General features: G+C 49.1%; 9 protein-coding genes across 9 annotated transcripts; 5 read left to right on the top strand and 4 right to left on the bottom strand.

Moving 5' to 3' along the window:
• The first annotated feature begins 3,874 nt into the window (after positions 1–3,874).
• Positions 3,875–4,628, top strand: N7473_003168 (uncharacterized protein). Its single transcript, XM_057149108.1, has 3 exons — positions 3,875–4,001; positions 4,048–4,198; positions 4,261–4,628. Coding segments are annotated over exons 1-3 (405 nt in total). The 5' UTR covers positions 3,875–4,000; the 3' UTR covers positions 4,514–4,628.
• Positions 4,629–5,076: 448 nt separating this feature from the next.
• N7473_003167 (putative nuclear pore complex subunit Nup133) lies at positions 5,077–9,265 on the bottom strand (the record flags this gene model as incomplete). Its single annotated transcript, XM_057149107.1, has 4 exons — positions 5,077–5,390; positions 5,445–8,759; positions 8,834–8,903; positions 8,963–9,265. 4 exons carry the CDS (start codon positions 9,263–9,265, stop codon positions 5,077–5,079), a joined length of 4,002 nt encoding a protein of 1,333 aa, XP_057012761.1.
• Positions 9,266–10,035: 770 nt separating this feature from the next.
• Positions 10,036–11,271, top strand: N7473_003166 (ACP S-malonyltransferase; the record flags this gene model as incomplete). Its single annotated transcript, XM_057149106.1, has 2 exons — positions 10,036–10,171; positions 10,229–11,271. The coding sequence occupies 2 exons, from the start codon at positions 10,036–10,038 to the stop codon at positions 11,269–11,271; spliced, it is 1,179 nt and encodes a 392-aa protein (XP_057012760.1).
• A 239-nt stretch (positions 11,272–11,510) lies between these two features.
• On the bottom strand, positions 11,511–12,154 carry N7473_003165 (uncharacterized protein; the record flags this gene model as incomplete). The annotated part of the gene is made up of 3 exons (XM_057149105.1): positions 11,511–11,699; positions 11,761–12,054; positions 12,110–12,154. 3 exons carry the CDS (start codon positions 12,152–12,154, stop codon positions 11,511–11,513), a joined length of 528 nt encoding a protein of 175 aa, XP_057012759.1.
• A 704-nt stretch (positions 12,155–12,858) lies between these two features.
• On the top strand, positions 12,859–13,737 carry N7473_003164 (NADH-ubiquinone oxidoreductase 19.3 kDa subunit; the record flags this gene model as incomplete). Its single annotated transcript, XM_057149104.1, has 5 exons — positions 12,859–12,901; positions 12,960–13,152; positions 13,219–13,369; positions 13,414–13,573; positions 13,643–13,737. 5 exons carry the CDS (start codon positions 12,859–12,861, stop codon positions 13,735–13,737), a joined length of 642 nt encoding a protein of 213 aa, XP_057012758.1.
• Positions 13,738–14,200: 463 nt separating this feature from the next.
• N7473_003163 (oxidoreductase, short-chain dehydrogenase/reductase family) lies at positions 14,201–15,369 on the bottom strand (the record flags this gene model as incomplete). Its single annotated transcript, XM_057149103.1, has 4 exons — positions 14,201–14,388; positions 14,456–14,700; positions 14,790–15,228; positions 15,306–15,369. 4 exons carry the CDS (start codon positions 15,367–15,369, stop codon positions 14,201–14,203), a joined length of 936 nt encoding a protein of 311 aa, XP_057012757.1.
• Positions 15,370–16,409: 1,040 nt separating this feature from the next.
• Positions 16,410–18,497, top strand: N7473_003162 (rRNA-processing protein MPP10; the record flags this gene model as incomplete). The annotated part of the gene is made up of 1 exon (XM_057149102.1): positions 16,410–18,497. One exon carries the CDS (start codon positions 16,410–16,412, stop codon positions 18,495–18,497), a length of 2,088 nt encoding a protein of 695 aa, XP_057012756.1.
• Positions 18,498–18,635: 138 nt separating this feature from the next.
• On the bottom strand, positions 18,636–19,512 carry N7473_003161 (uncharacterized protein; the record flags this gene model as incomplete). Its single annotated transcript, XM_057149101.1, has 2 exons — positions 18,636–19,158; positions 19,265–19,512. The coding sequence occupies 2 exons, from the start codon at positions 19,510–19,512 to the stop codon at positions 18,636–18,638; spliced, it is 771 nt and encodes a 256-aa protein (XP_057012755.1).
• A 727-nt stretch (positions 19,513–20,239) lies between these two features.
• N7473_003160 (DUF1761 domain-containing protein) lies at positions 20,240–21,268 on the top strand (the record flags this gene model as incomplete). The annotated part of the gene is made up of 4 exons (XM_057149100.1): positions 20,240–20,332; positions 20,384–20,454; positions 20,534–20,837; positions 20,916–21,268. 4 exons carry the CDS (start codon positions 20,240–20,242, stop codon positions 21,048–21,050), a joined length of 603 nt encoding a protein of 200 aa, XP_057012754.1. The 3' UTR covers positions 21,051–21,268.
• Between the last annotated feature and the right edge of the window lie 459 nt (positions 21,269–21,727).

Raw genomic sequence — 21,727 nt, 5'->3', positions numbered from 1 at the left:
CTAATAGGTCTAGTGTGCTATTCGCCTACGGCTAGGTAATACGATTAGTTGATATTAGTTAACAAAGAGATTAACTAGTTTAGTGAGTATAGGCTACTATAAGCCCTAAAGGATAGTATTGTACTAGAAAGTGTAGAAGCCTTAGTCGCTTAGTTAAATAGCTTCGAGGAAGTCGTAGATTAAAGCGAGAGGGTCTTAGAAGTGAGAGATATTGGCCTAAATTCCTTCTGATTAGTAGATAATCTATTTCTAGCCCTATATAGCTAGTTCAGATAAATCGATTGGTAGATTCTTGCGTTTTATCGTATCCTAATTGCGTAGGATTTAGCGATTCTTTGATTAGTCTGATCGAGCGAATATAGCGCGTAGCTGTAGGATTGTATTGCGTAGTGATAGGCCGTTGATAATTCTTCTTCCTTCTGGTGTAACAGATACTTAAATGCTATACTTAAGTAATTGAATTGATCGTATGTATTGCTTGAAATTAGATCTAGACGAATTGTATTCGTCAAGAAGGATTCTATAGATCGATATTTAATTTAGTGTAAGATCAATCAGGCGTATAGGGGTCTTTTGGTCTTTATTAACTATATCTGATAGCTATAGCTTTATCGGCTCCTGCGGCGGCGTAGCAGGTTGTTAATCAGGATTAGCGTATTGCTATACACTGTTTTCTACTACATAGTCTTGTACAGCAGTAATCTAGGAGGTCTAGTGTGAGTAGCTTTTTAGTAGATATTTAAGCTAGGTAGCTTGTATTTCAGTTGAATCTATCACTTATAAGACGAAAGTGATAGAAAGATAAGGTGAAAGTGAAGGTAAAGTGAGATATCCGAAAGCTTTAGCAAAGGGCTGCAGCGATCGGGCTTATAACTATCGGATTTACGCCGTGTGCATAAACCCTAAGGCGTGTGCTTATAGGCGCACACAGGTCGATCGAATACCACGATTATAAAAGAGAGACGAAAGTGCAATAGAGGTAGGTCGGCAGCGAACAGGTTAAACAGTAGAGGGTCAACACAGTTTAATCAGAATTGCCTTGAGCTCTATTCGTGAGTGAAAATAGTGTCAAACTTGTTTTATTTTGCTAGGAAAACAGGCAGTATTTATAACTTTGGGTACATAGCAGGATATCACAGGAAAAGACTGATGAGAATCCGAAATAACATAGGGGCATACGAGAGTGTTAGGAAACTCGTTGCTTTTCCCATTTGATGCAGTAGTTGATAATCAGCATCGTATATCATAAAGCGGTGTATAGGGATGCAGATTTATGTATCCAATTGCATTAGCGCGCGCATACATACATGCGCTCGCTTATTGCGGGGATACGCACACACACACATGTTGACAGGTATTCCTTATATACTTCTATATATATTATTGGCTACTACTAATAATCGTAAGCGACTGCGGCCCTTAATTCGTAAGTTCTTTCTAGGAAAGGGTATATAAAAGGCTATCGATTTAACGCTAACTGTCTACTACTTTTTACCTTTAGACTAATAGTATAACAGAGCGTAATAACTAGGAGATTGAATAAATTCTATACATATTTACTACGTACGTATAGGATAATTAAAAGGATCTACTACTAATAGTCGCTATAGTAATTAATAATCGCGATACTACTTTAACAAGAATCTTACTATTCTTCTTTATCTATAGCTACTACGTTAACCCGATTAGTATTAACGAAGTAAGGTAGCTAGAAGACGCCCTAACCCTACTACGAAAAGTAGGCGAAACGTTCGTAAATCGCCTACAAGAAGCCACTAATTAGGCCTAGGCCGCTATTACTTCGGTATAGGCCCTTTAAGAAGAGCAAGCGAACCGACGTCGACAGGCTACGCCTATCTATAAAAAGGATAACTAGGTTTAGCTAAACCTTTAGAACGTATATACGCAATAACCGTTAAAGAAGTTAGATTAGCTATATACCTAGTACCGAGTAGTAGACGTTCTGTTACTATTTACCGTCCGACTTAATATACCTACTAGTATACACCTAGTGTTCTATATTAAGTTAGTTCGCCTAGCAGCAACAGACCCGTTCCTATCTTAGCTAGTAGACGATTCGCAGCTACTACTTATCGTATATAGACTAATAGAATCTGCTAGAATCTTCCACGTGGCAACCCTAGAAGATTCTACTAAGATATTCATGATGTCAAGACTAGATATCAGCTGATCTATATGATACTATAACTAGGGCATCTAGAATCTAGCAGAACTAAATGACATCAATACAATCTGCCCAAATCTCCCGCTTTCTCAATTATATAAGGAATCTAAATCCCTGAGCAGAGTGATTAGAATTCTAAGTCTCTTTTTATTCTCCAATCCGAATATATACTATCTTATCCAAGATAGTAATTCTTCTTCCACCTATTTAACCCTGCTTCCTACACGTCATAGCCTGCTCACACTACTACTACTACTACTACTACTACTACTACTACTACTACTACTACTACTACTACTACTACTACTACTACTACTACTACTACTACTACTACTACTACTACTACTACTACTACTACTACTACTACTAGTTAATAGAGAAAAGGAATACGATATAGAGCAAATCCTAGCCGTATAACAGAGGAAGATTAGGCGAGGATATCGTGACGAAGCGTTAGTGAAATAGAGAGGATAGGCAGAACAGACGTAGCAAATATTAGGCTTAGTACAGGACTATAGAGCCTTAGATACCTTTGAAGAATATTACGGTCCTATTTCGGATATAATTCGCTAGTAAATCGGCACCGAAACCTATGTCGTTACGCCCCTAGCGAGCTTGAGACTAGGAGGGGGTATTGTCACGGGCCAGTGCCCGATATTGGTCACGTATATCACGGGACCTTAGTATGTTAACGTAGGGAACGCGCGGGATTAACTTCCCCTCCTTAAGCCTTTTGTACACAGCATGTTGGCCTAGTTAGATTGAATCAAGTCTTGCTTCAGCCCTTCACAATTTAACCCTGCCTCCTATACGTTATAGCCTGCTCACATAGGAAGACCTTTTGCGTATCTGGTCTATCCTAAAGTACTAGGATTATAGTGACTAGGTATACTATCACGATTAGCTGGACCTAAAAAAGACTAGAGAGCTAGAGGGATCCTATTTCTCGAACTCCCAACGAAGGGTCTTACTATAGACTCTAGGTGTTATACCTATATACTTTTACCGTATTCAGGCTCGTATTTATCGTCCTTGAAGGCTCCACGCAAGTCTATAATCGAGATTTTGCTATTCTATGGTCTATTATTCAACGCGTGACTGTCAAGATGTTTTTGAAAATCTGTCGGGGTTTCTTACTTATGGAACCCTACTGCAGCTATCAGGGGTTTCGGTAACTTATTATCATTGAACACCAAAAACGATTCTCCAGAGCTATTCGTAGATTCAAGCAAGATATCTATGTTAATTAACCTTGAGATTGGTAGTAGGGTCTATCATGAAGGAAGACATGGAATGCTCTAGCGTAGTCGGCGGCTCTGTTCCGACAATGGTCTATGGTATTATTACCGGTATACGATTTACATCCACTCTCCAGTAGCTGGATAATAATTTACCAGGTACGCCCCTCCCCGTGATTGACCACTCCAATTTATTATTTGTCTACCCAAATTACATATACATTCTTTCGTGTTTCCTCAGAGCATGCCATATGAATACTTTATGGTTATCCTTACATTCTTGCTGGACACCCTCCATACCAAACCGTAATGCCGTAAGATTGTGATGGATTAAGGTTGGTGGGGCCGGGGCTTAGTAGTCACTTACCTAACTGTAAGTGTTAGTTAACTAGTAACTAGTACATAGTGAGCTACTGTATAGGAGGTGACCCCCGCATTTTCGCCCCGGAAGGTATGAGGTCACGAGTCACGAGCCAACCGGGGGTTAGCCTGACTCGCCTCTTCATCCTCTCATTCTTCCCCTTGAAACACCATTTCTTCTGTCTACACAGACACACAGATACTCTCCAAACTCAGCAGTAAGACCCCGATGATGACAACCTCGATCTTGAGCTAATGGCACAGTGACTCGATCCCACAAACTGAATGATCGCGACCACCCAACTGATGGGATGATGGCTCCCCGTGACAACCTTCCACGCTACTTTGGCAAGTCCGGTCCAACTGATGCGGATCCTCGCAAGACAAAGAAAGATGGAGGCGGCAAGGGCAATTGGTGAGAATTGTATCTCAACTCGGGATTCTGCAACGCCGCTGACCTCGATGGCCTGCCTGTAGGGGTCGCTCCGGAGACGAAGTGCAGGATTATGGGTATACCATGAACAATGCTCGCCGCCGTTCTAACAGCAGCACGCAAGGCCTGGCTGACTTCAGAACCAAATTCGAAACGGTTGACCCGGAGCCGGTCTTCGAAGAGCAACTCCACGGACCTGGCGACGTCACCGTGGCAGACGAAAGCACCGTGACCAAAGTGGAGAGCACCAGCAGCAGCAACGACAGTGAAACCGACCAGGCAGGGATGAAGTATTAAAGTATTGGTTGTCCTTAGGTGGGAACCGGGCGCTGCGATGTGCCAGCTTCAATTATGTGATCGTCTCCAGAATTATGTAACCTGATACTTGACTATGCAATAGGACTTATTCCACACATATACTTCACACGGATTTTTGTATTTCGTAGAGCTTACGTGGATGGATACAGGCAGGGAAATGCGTAGAGATTATATGTGACAAGAATTCCCATAGAGGAGCCGCTAGATAGAACACATTACGAAAAACAAGCACATTGATCTCTTGCAAGGTTAATCTATTGCTGCCTCCAGGAGATACCCTACGCGGTGTCACTATCTCAAACATCCGGCGTAGTCTAATGACACCGGCTACTTAGAGCCCTTGAGACCCGTATCACATACGAAGTTTGCCTGAACAATGAACAGAATCATATTGCTCCCCCACCAACCCCCCAGAAAGGGATGCCAAATGCAGATCCAAAAAGATAGTGGCCAACTCCAGTAAGGTTATTCGATCCATAATACAAATCATTCATCGCTGTCAACCACCGGGATAGGGTCCCACAAAGCGTAGCCTAAAGCACTCAAACCCACGTCAGCCGGGCCTTGGAGTCGGCGGACGCGGAGGATTCGGCTGTCGCTGGATTACCATCTGTCACCGCACCTGACGCCTTTTCGGTTTTGATAGAGGCAAGGAGGTTCTGGAACCAGAAGTCAAGTTTGCCAATTTCGATAAACTGACGTAGCAGCTCGTCTTCCCGTTTCAAGTCAGCACTCACCCGGGCCTGTTGCTCAGGACGAAAGCGTGATACAAGAATGTCGGGTTCGGAATCGGCCATCAGCGCCTCTGCCGGTGAAAGAGGCGTGGCAAGAGACTGAAGACTGGGTCTGCCAGTGGCTAAAGAAAGAATTTCAGTACGAGACATACCTGATTGTGCTCGGAATGACTCACCAGAGAGACAGAGAGAAAGTGTACGATACAGAGCAGTGTCGCGTGCAGAGTCGTCCGACGTTCCATTAGAACCCTCGGCGGCCTTCCCTCGAGATTCCCAGTCATCCTTGATCATGCAACGTCGCCAGATCAACTTGCGCAACGCTGAGACGTATGATGGATCCCGCTGGGCGTAGCGACTGTGATCCAGGACACGAAGCGCCAAGAAAAACTCTCGTCCGCCAAAGTCGCTCTCAATTTCATCGTCGTGGTGAAACGGACCCATGAGAGTGAGAAGATCTATCAATCCATCAACACCGACAACGCGCCTATTGAACAGCGTGAAAAGTGCATCGTCCAAAATTTTGTGGAGCGAAGGGCGATCTGCTGCGAGATGCCCGCCAAAGTAACCCAGTGCCAGGTCAGCTGCAGCCCTCCGATCGATTGCATCCTCACAAAATGACTTGACATAGGTATGAAGGGAGTCCTGGACCTCATCGACCTCGTTATAATCATCAAGCCGGTTGACATCCTCTTCTAAGGAAGAGCTATTGTCTCGCAATTGTTTTTTCTCGCTCGAAGCCAGCTTGCTTAGCTTTGCCAACGATAGTTGTACTCGATGGTTCCACAGATCGTCTTCACCACCGAGTGCCAGACCTTCCAGACACACAGCAGCAGTATCATAGTCCTCTTCACCTGTCACGTCGTTGATCCAGCTCATTCTCGAATATGCGGGCGTTTTCCGGAGGAACCGAGTGACGGACGGTTGATACTTGCGCATGGAAAGCAAGGCGCCAGGATGGCCCATTGAAATTTGTCGCGAAAAGTAAGCGTCCGCCCATGGCTCGCCGAATCTATCGAAATATTGAGACACTCTATGAGCGACATCTGCTTCGCTCGCCGCCATAACAGGTGCGTCCACCGAGGGTTCGGGGCCTGACTGGGTTTTCACTTGGTCCTGGAGCTCAATGATAAGCTCAACAAGAGCTCCCATATCCCGGAAGCGCTCCGCTAGGCTCAGTGCATCCCGAAGATGGCCGATTCCCGCTAGCTTGAAGAGTTGCCATTTGCGTTCCTTGACGTGAGACTGCTCAATCGCAACACATTCGTCTGCTAGCTTGGAATCCTCTTGTGCACTCAACCAGCGTGTCCGCTCGCGGTGCATCTGGCCAAGGACCCGGAGATGACGAGCGCTGTTTTCGGCAATCTTCTTCAAAACCTGGCCATCGGGTGCATCCGCACTAGATGTCTTCTGTTGAATCCAAGCCCGACAACTATCCAACTCCCAGTCAAGTAAATGGCCTGCCTCGGTGTATCCAACTGCCCGGGAAGTCCAGAACTCGGGAAGGTTTTCATACCCATCAGCAAGAACGCCATCTTCCACAAAATCGCTGCCCAGTCCATACACCGATGCGTGCTCGTCACGATACCGGTAAGCTGTTTCAATTATAGCCAAGAAAAGCTCGCTTGCCTCCAGGATTTGCTCGGACAGCTTCCGTGCCTGCTTTGAAGAATTCCCCCGACGGGGTTTGATGGCATTCTTGATCCAGGGAATCACATGTTCCATGTGATGCGTATCCTTCAAAAACCACAGTCGCACTGAATCAGCCTCCCCATACGAAGGGCTGGGGAGCGTTTTGAATTTGTCGTTCATAGATTCGATGACGTGGCTAAGGAAGGCATCCTCGCCTTTGCTTCTGCGCACCTCCTCCAACTTCCACATCGCTCGTTGTGCAGCAAGTTTTTCTGCACCCCACAGCAGTTCCCACCTTGCCGGGCGGCTCAGTGGGTTTCCCTTGCGCAGCAACAGTGCCGCGAGATCCCCAAGAGCTTTAGCCCTCAACCTGAGATTCTGGTCTATGGATATGGCAGAGGTAGGGATGAAGCGGGACTCCGACCGAAGGAGCTCCTTGCAAATTTCCAGAGACGCTTGTTCAATTTCAGTTGCGGGGAAGTCGAGGCCAGTGTCTCCGACCAAATTCAAAGGATTTCGTGCCATGGTTCCGAAGAAAATTGCTTGCTCAAGCTTGTGTTTCGCAGTGATTTGGCTCTCATCTGCATCAAGCGCGGACGGGAACTGAGGGACCACGTTCACTCGCACTACGCCAAAATTTCGAACCATCATCACGCATGCTGTGCCGCTTTCATCATCACTAGGCTTGTCTTCTGAGCTATATCCCAGAATCTCATAGTCTTTGCCTGACCGTAGATGGATGATGTCCTGGAAAGGCAGAGGCATTTTATTCGAGTCCAGAAGTAGTTGGGAGCTTGGCGTCTCTTCGATGTTTGTTAGAGACAGGACAACGAGAGATTGCCCAATAAGGACAAAGGCGGTACTCTCCCCCTTTGAAACCAGTATCTTAGGTTTCAAGTCGTTCCGTACAGCGGAGATGCTATGGATATCCACTGCATGAGTAGACAGGACACGGGTACCGGTTCCCGACAAGAAGACTTGAACGATGAACAAAGTTTTGGACTCCAGAAGCTGTGGAGTACTGACAACCATGAAAAGTCGCCAGGACTCCTCAGATGCCTGGGAGTCATCTTCATCTGGAGACTGTTTTTCAGAGAATGCGAAATCCAGAACTTTCAGGTCTGTTTCCCCAGATGACTTGACGACGGATTCCTGAGGAATAGATGCTGCAATGGCCCCTTTAACATCGAACTTTTTCTTCAGCGCGTTTCCGTGATTCCAGTGTGTGTCCCATATTTCCACCTGGCCGGAGGAAGTAGCAACTATCACATCTCGCTGACCTCGCTGGCGTGATCCACCTGCTTGAACCGCAGTCACCTCTTTCCTCCAAGAACCGCCACCTAGAACGTTTTTGATCCCACCTAAGAATCCCCCGGCCCCGCCACCGATCGAAGTGCTGAGGAAATTTACCAGCACCGATGGTTTTCCTTGAGGATCTCTGAGAGTGACATGTGCCACCCTTCCGGAGGAAAAGACGACGACGATTCCCGAAGGCTCACAGTTCATGATCTCGGTGGCGTATTCACCTGAAAGAAGGCCAGGAGTGGATCCTTGAATTCCATTCTGTTTTTGCCGAGATAGTCCTAGTGACGCTGCGCTCGAAACCGTCTCCCAGTAAATGATTCTGCCTGTATTTGGGATAATGACGAGAAGGCCAGAATGTCCCTCCGTGGCAGTGGACAGCAGGACGCCGAGCGGAACCGCGCCATGTCTGTCCCTGCATGCCTCGGGAATCGATACGGTGAATGTTTCCGAGGCCGATGGAGTCGAGGTGGTTACGGAATATGGCCATATGATCGCATGCGAAGGTGTCAAGGCGAGTGCGTAATGGTGACTGGGTGCGAAAAAACATCGGAGGGGATCTGTTTTGTCAAGAGTTAATGACGGCAAGGCCAGTAGCTTGGGAACCCCGGCTACAGGGGAGTGAGCGGCTTACCGGAAAGTGAGCCTCGGATCTGATCAGGTAACGCTGGGAGCTGATCCACAGTGTAGTAATTGGTGCTTGACTGGTTGCATTTGGCATTAGCAAAAACGAGCTTTGAACGCGAAGTCAAGATATACGAACCAGCACGACAGTCCCTTCAGCATCATGAGTAGGCCCTTCAGGCTGCTTTGCGCTTCGAATTGGAAGATGCGACTCTGCACCAATGGGAGTGGTAGCCACTTCGTGATCAGAGGGCAGGGCAGAGATAGATGGCTCTGCTACCTCGCGCTGCTCATGGTTCAAGCTTGCGGGCTGAGAGTCGCCCGCTTGTCGCAGCACTGAGCGCTGTCTTTTCGCCTTGGGCGGTTTGACGGAGTCATCGGAGCTTGTTCTATGGCGTCTGCGAGGGTTGCGCGATGCGGCTGCTGTTTTGGGGACGAACATTTTTTGGAGGTAGAAAGTGAGAGGGGAGTAGTGATGAGAAGGCGAAAACGTTCGACCTCGCTATGTTGGCCAAGGCCAAAAGAGAGGTCACGGCAACTAAGCTCCCACGAGATCGATGGCTAGGGCGGAGTGGACAATTCGAAAAGACAAACTTGAGTACCGTAGACCGCGCAACTGAGCAACCTTCTTCGAGAGTGTTTGGGCCGGGCGGTGAGACAAGCAGATTGAAGGACGCGAGACGCGGAGACAATCACGTGATACCAAGCCTGAGAGCTTCCACCAATTCTGGAACATGGATAACCTTATGTAAGTACTCCGTAAGTAACCCCTCTACCTAACTGTAACCAAATAAGCACAATGATAGATACCATAACTCAGACTTGGAGAGAATGGATGCCACTATACTGTATAGAACAAGTATACAGCACTCTAGATTGACAGGCATAAATGTGGCTACTACAGTACATTTCCTCTTCTCCTTTTTCTCTGTACGGAGTACTGTGAATTGTATGTGTAGTCAGACTCCGTACCTGAGTGTCCGGAGGTCTACCTCCAGCCCGTTTCCGCCGATCTGCGGAGGCTTACGTGATCGCCCCCTCCGAGTTCCGTCGGTGCTGTTCGTAGACAGCTCCAGCACCGGGGTTGGGCTACTAGCGATGTTCGTTTCGATGGAATGGCGTCGCCCACAGCAACTGCAATGTCTGAGATGCCCGTATACTGCACTGAATAGACTATGATGAAGGCCGGACGTGCCGTGTTTGCACTCAACAATGCTCTGTGCCGTACCCTTCAGACGCCTGGCGTCGCCCGGCCGATGCCTAGCGACGTCCATGTTCCTTCCAACACAAACCCCCCTGGCCTCTTCCACTCGAAGAAAGTTACTGCATACAGCCCTGTTCTTTCCAGGTTTGTTGCTCTCCTTGCTGCTCTCAAACTTGAATCAAGGTTAACAGTGCATCTTAGGACATGGGGTCCAACGTGTTGGCATGGCTAATGCCTGGATGGACCATTTCCCTCACAAAACAACCCGCGCTTTGGATGAGATGGATTCAATTCTCGGATTCAAACTTTCGCGTATCATTCTTGAGGGGCCCAACTCCAAACTAAATCAGACCGAGAACGCGCAGCCCGCAATCATGGCGGTTTCTGTTCTCATCCTCCGTATTCTTGAGGAGGAATTCGGATTTGATACCAAATCCCGCGTCGATGTGATGCTCGGGCATAGTCTCGGAGAGTTTTCGGCCCTGGTGGCAGCAGGCTATCTCCAGTTTGCTGATGCACTCAGATTGGTCCGCCGCCGGGCCGAAGTGATGGCTCAATGTACTCGACAGATAGTGGAGTTTTCAGGCGAAAGCTATGGGATGGTGGCTCTCATTTGCGAGCCCGATCGTCTTGAGGACCTACTGAAGACTGTCTACGAGTTTCTGGGGCTGGGAGCCTCCGGCCTCGACGACACAAGCCATGCGACGCCACCAATATCACAAGTGATGGTGGCAAATATCAACTCTCCCAACCAGATTGTCCTCAGTGGCAGTATTCCCCGGATCAAAGCCCTTCTTGTCCAGCTACGTCAGTTCGGCGGCCATGATCCTCGTGCCGTGAGACTGAACAGTGACAGTCCGTTCCACAGCCCAGTAATGTCTCCGGCCGCGGAGTTTATGAGAACCGCCGTGGAAAAGCTTGACATTACGTTCCCTGCTATGCTGCCCTGTATCTCCAATGTCTCGGCCCTACCTTTCCAGTCGAAGGAGGATCTCATGCTGCTACTGTCCAGACAATGCACCGACACGATCCGATGGTGGGACAGCGTTCGCTATCTCCATCAAGAACGAGGGGTTCGATGCTGGATCGGAATTGGGCCCGGGAAAGTGGGCCGAAATTTGGTCGGCAAAGAGGTTGGCCGGGTGGACACCAAAGGGGGTGGTGTCTGGGCGGTTTGCAATCCTCGGGAAATGGAGGAGATGATGATTGCTTTAGATCAAACGCAAGCAGAAGCAACAAGGTAAAGGCTCCAGGGCCATATCAATTTCTTTGGATAAATAACCCCCTTTGCATTTTCATTATTTCCTAAGGCCGTACTTGAAGGCCTTTGTTCTTTTGTTTGGAGAATCGCGCGTATCTATACTACCTCTATTGTTTGGCCATCTTGTAACTATGGAGTAGAAAAAGTCCTAGATCTGGGGACTGGTACAATTAAGAACTATGGTAATATCGTTGAAGCATCCAAAGCTCTCAAGACCTGCATCTACAGAGCGGTCCCAGGGGCCCACGATTCACCAATGCGTTGTACATCTGCTATGAACTTCGGATTAGAGACGGGTTGGCAAGCGGAGGCTGCGCCTGCAGTCGCTCCGGGTGTTGGCGCATGGTCGTCTGGGGAATAGAAGGGATTTTGTAAAAGCTGGATGTATGCACTTTGCAATGCTCGGAACGCCTGGATTTTAAGGATTAGCCATCAATACTGGCAGACTGGGGGACGGACGCTTTCCGCATACCGGCTTCAGATCAGAATCCCTCAGGCCGCTGACCGCAGGCCCGGTTGGCTTTCCTGCACTCACGGATTCCTGGCCGAACATATCCACGATGATCAGTAGCTTCACCCCAGTTGTCGTCAGCCAGCCGTAGGCGGCAAGCCTTTCGTCAATCGCATGTAATAGACCGAGGTCCTGGTCTATAGAGGTTTGCTTGCGCCTAATTTCGAAGATGTCGAGACAGGAGTTAAGCAAGAAGGAGAATTCAATGGTGGCATCTGTGTATGGAGGAAATAGAGAGATGTGGAGGGGATTGTCCTGGTAGGTGCCGTTAGCAATGGACATGCGGCCTAGGGGCTTCTGTTGAACATACTGTTTTCCCAATGACTCCAATGCAAGCAATTCGCGGACCAGCCATGGTTGCGAGTAAGAAGAGCTCAAATGCTCAAGAGAGTTTCCCAGCTCCTTTGAGGTGCCAATGCGCATACGATTGACTGGCGCTCGTTGATCTGAATAGGTTTCCCCGCAGGACCGTGAAGGAAGCCGCCCACAAAGATGCTCGTCCTCCAAGAGTTTCAGCGCTCAGATGTCAGGAAAGAAAGAGGTCTCATCTCATTCTCCCCGGAAATTGGTGGTTAAGTGAGTGAGGGCGAGGGGTCTTGCGGAACCAAAGCACAGCTTCATGTTGTGATGTGGCGGGCCCTGGCTGACCGCCCGGTGCTGGAGAAAGAGTAGCTTTACTAACAAGCCGCAGCAGCTGCAAGCGCCAGAGATCCTCGGGGTGTTCCACGCCGAAAGCTTCGTTCAAGAGAATAAATCCGACGTAGAATAATTGCCGTTCCCTATACACAACTTGTCTCCAAAACTCAACCCAGTGACCCTCTAACTCGATCAAATTGAAGAATCTCGAATCATTGTCCAATCCCACTCTGCATAACCAGACAATCGCATCAAGTGGATCCCCATTTATCAGCCAGTTGGCCCAATCACCAAAAAGCCAAAGCTGGTTACCCAGTCACGTGCATCCCGGGAACCTCCAAAGTCCTCCGCGACAATCCAGCAATCCGCCACCCCGTTCAAGTTCATTCCGGGTCCCCTCCTGCTCCTTCAACAACATCAATCATGTTGCCCATGGTGCGACCCGCTGTCTCTGGCGCTCTGTGTGGTAAGGCTACCCATTGACTCTCTGCGTCGGAATGCTCCTCATCTAAACCCGTTCGCAGTGCGCCCTCGACTGGCATCATGCCTTCCCCGTGCCAACCCCATCGCTGCCATGTCAACCTCCTCCGTGAAATCTGCGACTGCGCTTGAGCGCCAGTCATCCAATGGCCAGGGACTCACTGCCTCTGGCAAGGTCCGGAAGGAAGTGCCTCTGCCTAGCCAAGAGAAGAAGGAGGGTGCTATGCAATATGTCCTGTATGTGCCTCGGCCATGATAATGGCTGTCACCTCGAAGTCGCCTCTTGCTGACCTTATTGTACAGGACCACCCTTGATCAGGTCACCAATTGGGCCCGTCAGAGCTCCCTGTGGCCCATGACTTTCGGTCTCGCCTGCTGTGCCGTCGAGATGATGCACCTTTCCACCCCCGCTACGATCAGGATCGCCTGGGAATTATTTTCCGAGCCTCCCCCCGTCAGTCCGATGTGATGATTGTGGCCGGCACATTGACGAACAAGATGGCGCCCGCTCTCCGTCAGGTTTACGATCAGATGCCCGACCCTCGGTGGGTTATCAGCATGGGCAGTTGCGCCAACGGCGGTGGTTACTACCACTACAGTTACTCGGTTGTTCGGGGATGTGATCGTATCGTCCCTGTCGATGTTTACGTTCCTGGATGTAAGTATCCATTGATTTCCAACCACTTATTTCCTCTGAGCCTTCCTGGCGATACTAACTAATATCCAGGCCCCCCCACCTCCGAAGCCTTGATGTACGGTATCTTCCAGCTGCAGAAGAAGATGCGACACACCAGAATCACTCGCATGTGGTACCGGCGCTGAGTCCTGGGGGTTATGCAAATTTGTTGTTTCTTATGCTTGCGCCCATCATGGACGGTGGACCTCAAAACATTCCAGCCATCGTGAAGTCTTTCGTGCCGTTTCTACCTTTTTACTATTGTATATCATCAATACTCAGCTTCTGGCTGCGACGCTAAATTTTCTTTTCTTCTTTGCTGTCTTTCATGCCTTTGGGAGCATATCAGAGTAAATTTATACACTGGGGCAATGAAATTATCAAAATCTCCCCCGGGATGCCAGGTAAGAATATTGGAGAAACAAACGAAATTATTAACAGCTATTTGACAATGGCTCAAACCCATTTGATTTGATTCTTGGCACGAGATTAGTTGCCTCATTTTGTTCAAGACGAAGCAGACGTATCGTCATCGTCACCATATAGCAATAGCAGAAGACAGAGCCTCAATCTGGAGTCCGACCCGCGAATTTTGACGTGCATCTTCCGTTAACCGTTCACCATGACTCCGCCATTCGGGTGAAGACACTGGCCCGCAATATAACTGCTATCTTGGCTAGCCAGAAAAACGAAGCATGTTGCCACTTCACTCGGTTGCCCCGGCCGTCCAATGGGTACTGTGTGGAACTGCTCCATGGCACTAGTCTGCATGGTTGATGGAATGAGGGGGGTCCAGACTGTGTAAATCAAATTAGAACACGGTACTTGAGAGAAAAATCACTGGGTAGGCAGTGCAAGACGTACTAGGACCTGGACAAATGCAGTTGACGCGAATACCATTTTTGAGCTGCTGATTCGACAAGGCTCGTGTGAATGCCACGATGGCTCCCTTGGTCGACGTGTAGTCGAGCAAATCGCCACGGCCGATGTAATGGTTGACAGATGAACAATTGATGATGGTAGATCCTCGTTTCATGTGAGGCAGAGCATACTTTGAGAGATAGAAGAATGGATGGATGTTCGTATCGAAGGTTCTTTCCCACTGGTCCCTGCAGCAAGGTTAATATAAGATGATCGCAAGTCCTTGGACGAAGGTTATATCCCCATAGATGTATCATCTCAGGGTAAGAATACTCACTCGTCGAGCTCACTGATATCAGTGAGCATATGTTGAAAGGCCGCATTGTTGACCAGAATATCGATGCCTCCCATAGTTTGCAGAGCGGTATCGATCACCTTCTTGCAATTCTCTCGCTTCCGCAGATCAGTCGCCAGACAGTGGCATTTTGCTCCATGCTCCTCAACCAGTCTTTTCGTTTCCTTAGCATCCGATTCCTCCTCCGGCAAATAGATGATCAAGCTTGACGCCCCCTCCATCGCATAGAGAATCGCCGTAGCTCGCCCAATTCCAGAGTCGCCACCGGTAATAATGGCCCTCTTGCCTTGCAGCTTACCGGCTGCCTTGTATTTCTGGTAGCCACCGTCTTCGGTAGGAATTTGGTCGAAGACGGGCTTTGGGTCTGCCATGTCCGACTCGAGGCCCGGCTTGGTCAAATGTTGGATTGGAATTTTATGGCCTGATATGATGTTCATGGTCAATTTCCCAACGCCGGTCGACGGATGGACTTGTACTATAGCCCAAATCATGGCTTACCTGGCTTGAACTGAGATTTGGCACCGGTTGCGGGCCGTTCGACATACTGGGAGACGGGAGGCATTGTGCTTTGAGGAGAATTCGACAAATTATGTTCAAATCAATCAGTATCTAGTCAGATCGGAGATAACAGTATTTGAAGCCTGAGAGAAGTAATCAAATTGTACTAGAAGGACAACACATGTTGAAATCGAGTGGGTTCTATATAAGCCGCGTTGGACAAAGTTTCCGTCACTATGACTGTGAAGATGAACCAGCGATTGTTATATTCGCCTGTGGGATGGAAGTCTTCCGCCGAAATTAGAGCCACTAACAAGGAAAGGCGTTTCAGCTCTTTTCTGACCGTAATCATCGGGCCCTAATAGGCTCTGTAATTCATGCAAGCATGGTTCACAACCAGGTGGCAGCAAGAGGCTGCGATTCTTGGTGTTCTAGATTGTTGGCTAGAATGAGACTTTCAAACTGGGTTGGTGCGGTTCCCTAAACCCGAGAATTTCTCTGATGCCACAGTGCCACTCTGCGGCGAAGAATGATGGTGGGTTGTCGTCATTTGGTGATCCTCTACTGATGGACAAGTAAAAGGGAAGGGAAAAGGAAAGACATAGACGGAGAGGGGAAATCATCATGACCTGGCAGCAAGAGAGGCTCATTTTCTGTACAAAAATGAAGGATCTATGAAATCTAGCCTCTCAAAAGCCCGAATTATGATAGACCATGCAAACTTCTACTTCCTGTCATTTAGTAATATTAGTGGTTCGGCGATAAATTTGTGCAGGTCGTTCAAGCCAGGTTGTCTCCTACCGCGCACTCCTGAGGGAGTGACAACTGTCAAGTCTCATGAGGAGAACATAAAAACAATAGAGATAGATCATAATGACTGCTCAATATGGCTCAACTTAATAGACTAGAAACTGGTAGTACTGCAGTGCTGGGTATAGTCCGGGTGCCTTATCTCTTATCTTATCGGAGTGCCTCTTCTACTGTCGGCTGGTCCGTGCGCGCAATAATTTTTCTTCCCGTCGCTCATCTTGGGTCTCTCCGCCGTCCCTACGCTGTACTTCTATTCTCGCCCTCCGTCACGTTCGATCACTCAGACCTTTCAACATGGCGAAAGGCCAGACGGGTGCGAACCCATCCGAAATTGAGCCTACACTCCCTGCCATGTTGTCGACGCCCTGGACGTTCCTTCATCCGACCGATCAATTGCACGCTCAAATCGCAGACTCCGCAAAGCAAATTCTCGATCCGCTAGCAGCTTCGGTCGTCGACGGCCAAACCCTCCGCCGCCAAATCAACAAGAAGCGCAAGAGAGTCGATGCTGAACTAGATGGTGTTCCGCCCCTTCAACTGAAGAACCTTTATGTGGCCGGCTTCACCTCCAACCAAATATGGGAACAAGCCACTCGGATCCTCGAGTCCGCTGGAAGGGAAGTTGAGCGTGATATCACACTGCTTACCCGCAACGATGACAACCTATCCTCAGCCGACGAGGATGAACTCGATGTCTCCGACCCCGAGGGCTCGGCTTCTGAAAGCGACGACGGCGACAGCTTGTCCGACGATTTCTCGGAAAAAGCGATCCTCGATGACAATGACGAGGAGCTGCTTGAAGAGTCTCAGCATTCGGATGAGGAAGTTTCAGAGTCTGAGGATATAATGGACGACGCCATGAGCGTGGACGACTCGGAGGAGAAAGATCCAGGCACCTATGTGGAAGATCGGTTCGGTCTCAACGACGGATTCTTTTCAATCGACGATTTCAACAAACAAACCGAGCACTGGGAGAGGCTAGATGCCAGAGGCGCGGGCAATGATGCCGACGACAGTGATGATGACGAGATTGACTGGCATGCCAATCCCATGGCCGGCATGGGAACAATTTCCAATCCCTCGGACTCAAGGAAAACACGCGGTTCAGATGACAAGGACGGCATGGATGATGATGATAGCGAGGAGGATGGTCCAACCTTTGGAAACGCAGATCTTAACGGCGACTCCGACTCAGACGATGATGCCTTTGATGGGGAGGATGCAGGTATGGGTGGGATTGAGAACGCAAACGACATCAGATACGCCGATTTCTTTGCGCCACCCCCGCGCAAAGCCTCATCCAAGAAGGCACGCGCATTGCCAAAGACCCAACCATCTGCAGAAGTGATGGAGGGTGATGTGGAACGCGCCATGGCCGACGTTCGACGTGACCTCTTCGACGAGGAATCCGAAGGCGAAGCCGAGGTTGATGAGATGCATGAGGCTGGCGATTCAAACGTGCCACGCTCGACCCACGAAAAGCAGCGCGCTCGGATTGCCGATGAGATTCGCCGCCTGGAAGCGGCCAACGTGGCCAAGAAAGAGTGGATGCTTACTGGTGAAGCCAGAGCGGTTGAACGTCCTGTGAACTCTCTCATCGAGGAGGACCTCGACTTTGAGCGAGTGGGCAAGCCAGTCCCCGTCGTGACAAATGAGACCACCGAGGACATCGAGGAGCTTGTCAAGCGTCGCATTCTTGCGAAGGAGTTTGATGAGGTGATCCGCCGTCGCCCAGGCGCTGCCGATGTCGAGTCTTCCCGGCGTGGAAGATTCGAGCTGGCGGACACCAAACCTCAGCAAAGCCTGGCGGAAATGTACGAAGCCGATCACCTCAAAGCAACGGATGCCAATTACGTCGACCCCAAGAACCAGAAGTTGATGCGAGAGCATGCCGAGGTGACCGATCTCTGGAAAGAGATCAGCTCCAAATTGGACCTTCTCTGCAACTTGAACTACAAGCCCCAAACACCCCAAATCAGCATCAACGTGGTCAGCGATGCTCCCACGATCATGATGGAGGACGCCCGACCCACGGCTGGCAGCGCTGTGGGAGGACCGTCAGCCCTGGCTCCTCAGGAAATTTACGCGCCCGGCGACGATGGCCGCGTCGCTGGCGAGGTGGTGCTCAAGACTGGTGCAGTCATCTCCAAGGACGAGATGAGCCGGGAAGAGAAGGCTCGGAAGAGGAGGCAGAAGAAGAGCCAGCGGAAGGAGGATGTGTCCACCAAGCCTTCTGGCAAGGCTGCCGAGAAGCAACAACTCGTGTCCGACCTCAAGAAGGGTGGTGTCAAGGTCATCAACAAGGAGGGCAAGGTCACGGATATGAGTGGAAGCAAGGTGGGAGCGACTACCAAGAGCAGTGGAGATACCCTCAAGCTATGAGTTACTTCAATGTTTGTGAAGTAATTCTATGTGAATATAAAATTAGATGTTCCTTTCTATTTCTTTTTAGCATTTGAATTAATACACATATTTTTCAAAGGCTCTTCTTCAATTCTTCATCATTTATCATTGCCTTTCTTATTTTTCTATTTCTGATCTCGGTGATTGCGCAGGGGGAGATATTTGGGTGAGAGTGGTAGGCTGCTTGGCGGGCTTGAGACGGATCGTGTAGAGGTAGAGAGATTCCCGGCTGTACGAGGCAGCATTGGGATCATCACGAATCTCCTGCACATCAAAGGCTTTCTTAGCCATTTTCATGAAGCGCAAGTCTGCTCTCCGACGTCTTTTGTAGCAAAAGTAGCACACAGAGTTGGGACCCAGGAGATCATGCAGGGTGGCGATGAGGAGGGGGAATGCGGGTTCGAAATAGACGCAGTCGGCCGCAAGGATGATATCTGGTTTGGAAGGGATATGGCTAGGGACAGGCTCTCCCCAATCCAAAATTGATGCTACCACGGCTGAACCGAGGTTGTTGAGGGCGATATTGTCCTTCATGAGCTCGAACATGGGTATTTGGTCTGTGATGTGGATGGGCATGCCAACTTCACACCCACGAGCAACCGCCAGTCCGACGAGACCACCTCCAGCTCCCAATTCCACGCTACACGGTGCATTAGTAGACAAATTCCCAGGCGGGTGTAGGATGTAGAGAAACCACACGGCGTTTCACTTGAGATAGTGGAACATCGTTTGGGGGGAATACCGACACTGATTTCCCGGTCATGTCCTTCGAATGTTGTGACAGAAGATATTTAGACAAAATCATGCCTGCCGGCCATAGCTGACCACCACATCCGTTCTTAAGGTCCTCTTTCAACAACAATGGTTCTTGCAGGAGACCGTCAAATGTGGTGCTCGTGGTCCCCGCGGTTCTGATGTCCCGCGGGGGAGCCAACGACGCGCTCACATTGAACGGCGCTTCGGGATCCGACTCGGGGGATGATGATCTTTCCATGAGTCCGTTTGTATCGAGAATGGGGACTGGGGAAGATTTGGTGTACAACTTGAGCAGCTTGAACGATTCGAAAAAGCAAAATGCAGAAAGTAGAAAAACGGGGTGGTGCGCCGATAAGCAGTCGTGCGGGTCTCTTTTCTCGCCTTATCGTGCAGATCACATGATGACCGATGACCCCCGAACAGGAAGAACGTGAGGCTGTTCATTTTTTCAAGAATTTGGGGATCCTGGGGGTGAATTGTTCATCGCAAGTGTTGTAGATAGAGGTCTCATCAAAAGATTCGTGGATCGAAGATCGGACTTTTATCGGGGTAAATAGCCCTACGGTTTCAACAGATCCGAGCCTAGGTTACCCTGAGAACAGCTATTACTGATCGCGTGCCTATGGGAATACTTGGGGAGACAAAATACTACGTGACCATATCCTGAGAGTGTCAAGCAAAAGAAGATTGAGCCCGTGCGTCTGGGCCTGCAGATCGGGACCATCTCGGCCTTCTCCACATGGCGATGCCTACTCCGGACTTGCGTAGACAGCCTCCAGGTCCTGGAATAATCATGCAACACAGAAACTTCCACATTTCACTCCAAGTTTAAAACAGAAAATCTAGGTCCAATTAAACAAATTGACTCCATCGGATATGACTTTTCCGCCGAGGGCGTTTCAAAGAACAAGGAAGCTCCGAAGGTTTACCAGATAAAGTGCCAAGCAGACATGCGACCTGACGTCATGGGCTCTCCACAAAATCGGGTTGCTTGTCTGAATCATGACGACGTCACTCCATTCCCGGCCATTACCAAAAACCCTGGTTACGCGCCAATGGTCAGGACTTCATAAAGCTCGCCTCTGCTGGCTACAAGTCACTTTTTTCAGTCAGATCACACTTTCTGCATCTCTCTGACCCTCGAATCCAAATCAACCACCCAACATGACTACTCTGCACTGTATGTATCAAATATCTTGTGTCTCTATGAGACTTATAGATCACCTTGAGCTAACCATGGACTTTCCCTTGTGATCTAGACCTCCCCCGGTGAAGCCCTCCGCTATTGCGATGGGAACCTTCTTCACCCACACTGCCTCCCTCGGCATCCTCGCCCCTGTTTTCGGTGACACCTACCACCGTGCCCAGTCTGCCAACTCCAAGGAAGAGTTCATCAAGTCCAAGGAGGCTGCCGGTGCTGCTGCCGCATGGGGTAGCTCCCTGGTTGGAAGTGCCGTCCAGACCTACGGTGTGGCTGCTTTGATCAACGCCACAGGCACTCTGAGCTACAAGGGCGCTGCGTACCTTGGAACATTGATCTTCTTCGCTAGCTCCGCTCCTGGTGTATGTCTTTCCCCTGCAGGCAAATGTATCCCCTTCTGTCATTCATTAACTAACCTCTGCTTTTCACACAATCAACAGTTCGTCAGCCAAATCTTCTCCGAGAAGCGTCCCCTTGATACCGTTGCCGTTGGCGCCGTGTCTCGAGTGTTCGAGACCGTCGGACTCAGCTTGTTCCTGACCTGGTGGGGAACTCGCACCAACCCCTTCGACTAAGCTTTTCGTTGGCTTTTGAATACCTGTGAACACAATCGATGATCAACGATCAATGATGAATATTGACCAGGACACTCCATTCCATCATAAATCGGAAAGTAGACACGATGTATGCGAGGAGAGGCGAACCCTGTATATCTAGTTTCAATTTTATTTCCTTATTTTAATCGGCTGATGCAAATGCAAATGCACGTCACATTTCATATCTGTCTCTTAAATTTACCTCTAGCTATTTAAGCATTCCTATATAGTTATTTTCTCGCGTTCGGCGTCTTCCTAAATCTAGTCCTTAAGACAGGCGCCTCTAACCTGCCCATATCGTTGAGCCAGCATATGCAGACATAGTCACCACTCTTTAGTCTAGGGGTGCTGCTCGGAGATTTTTCGCTCTTGATATGCGTAATACTGGAGACTGGACCAGTTAGGTCGTCTGTACCTGAGAAGATATCTTAGACTATGGCGTACTAATAGCAATTCCAGTTAGCGTATTCGATTTTATGAGAAGGTAATGTGAAAAGGTAATTGTTGATTGGTTTCAAATACCTCTACGCATGGCTTATCACCAAACTCCAGTTGTGTCTAGCACTCGCCCCCACCAGTGACCTACAGTAGGTAGCAGTCTTATGGACCCGAGCGAGAAACTACTGGGGATAAAGTGGGAAGCTTGCTGAGCGCTC

The sequence above is a fragment of the Penicillium subrubescens genome (assembly GCF_028828155.1).
Source record: "Penicillium subrubescens strain IBT 31985 chromosome Unknown utg000002l_segment0_segment0, whole genome shotgun sequence".
Classification (NCBI taxonomy): domain Eukaryota; kingdom Fungi; phylum Ascomycota; class Eurotiomycetes; order Eurotiales; family Aspergillaceae; genus Penicillium; species Penicillium subrubescens.
The sequence above is the reverse complement of the archived record's forward strand: the minus strand, read 5'-3'. Positions and strand labels throughout refer to the sequence as shown.

Bases quoted from the DNA above. Each gene is read 5' to 3' on its own strand.
- N7473_003168 (XM_057149108.1), top strand. The intron at 4,199-4,260 runs GTGAGAATTGTA...GCCTGCCTGTAG, and splicing joins GGAGGCGGCAAGGGCAATTG to GGGTCGCTCCGGAGACGAAG.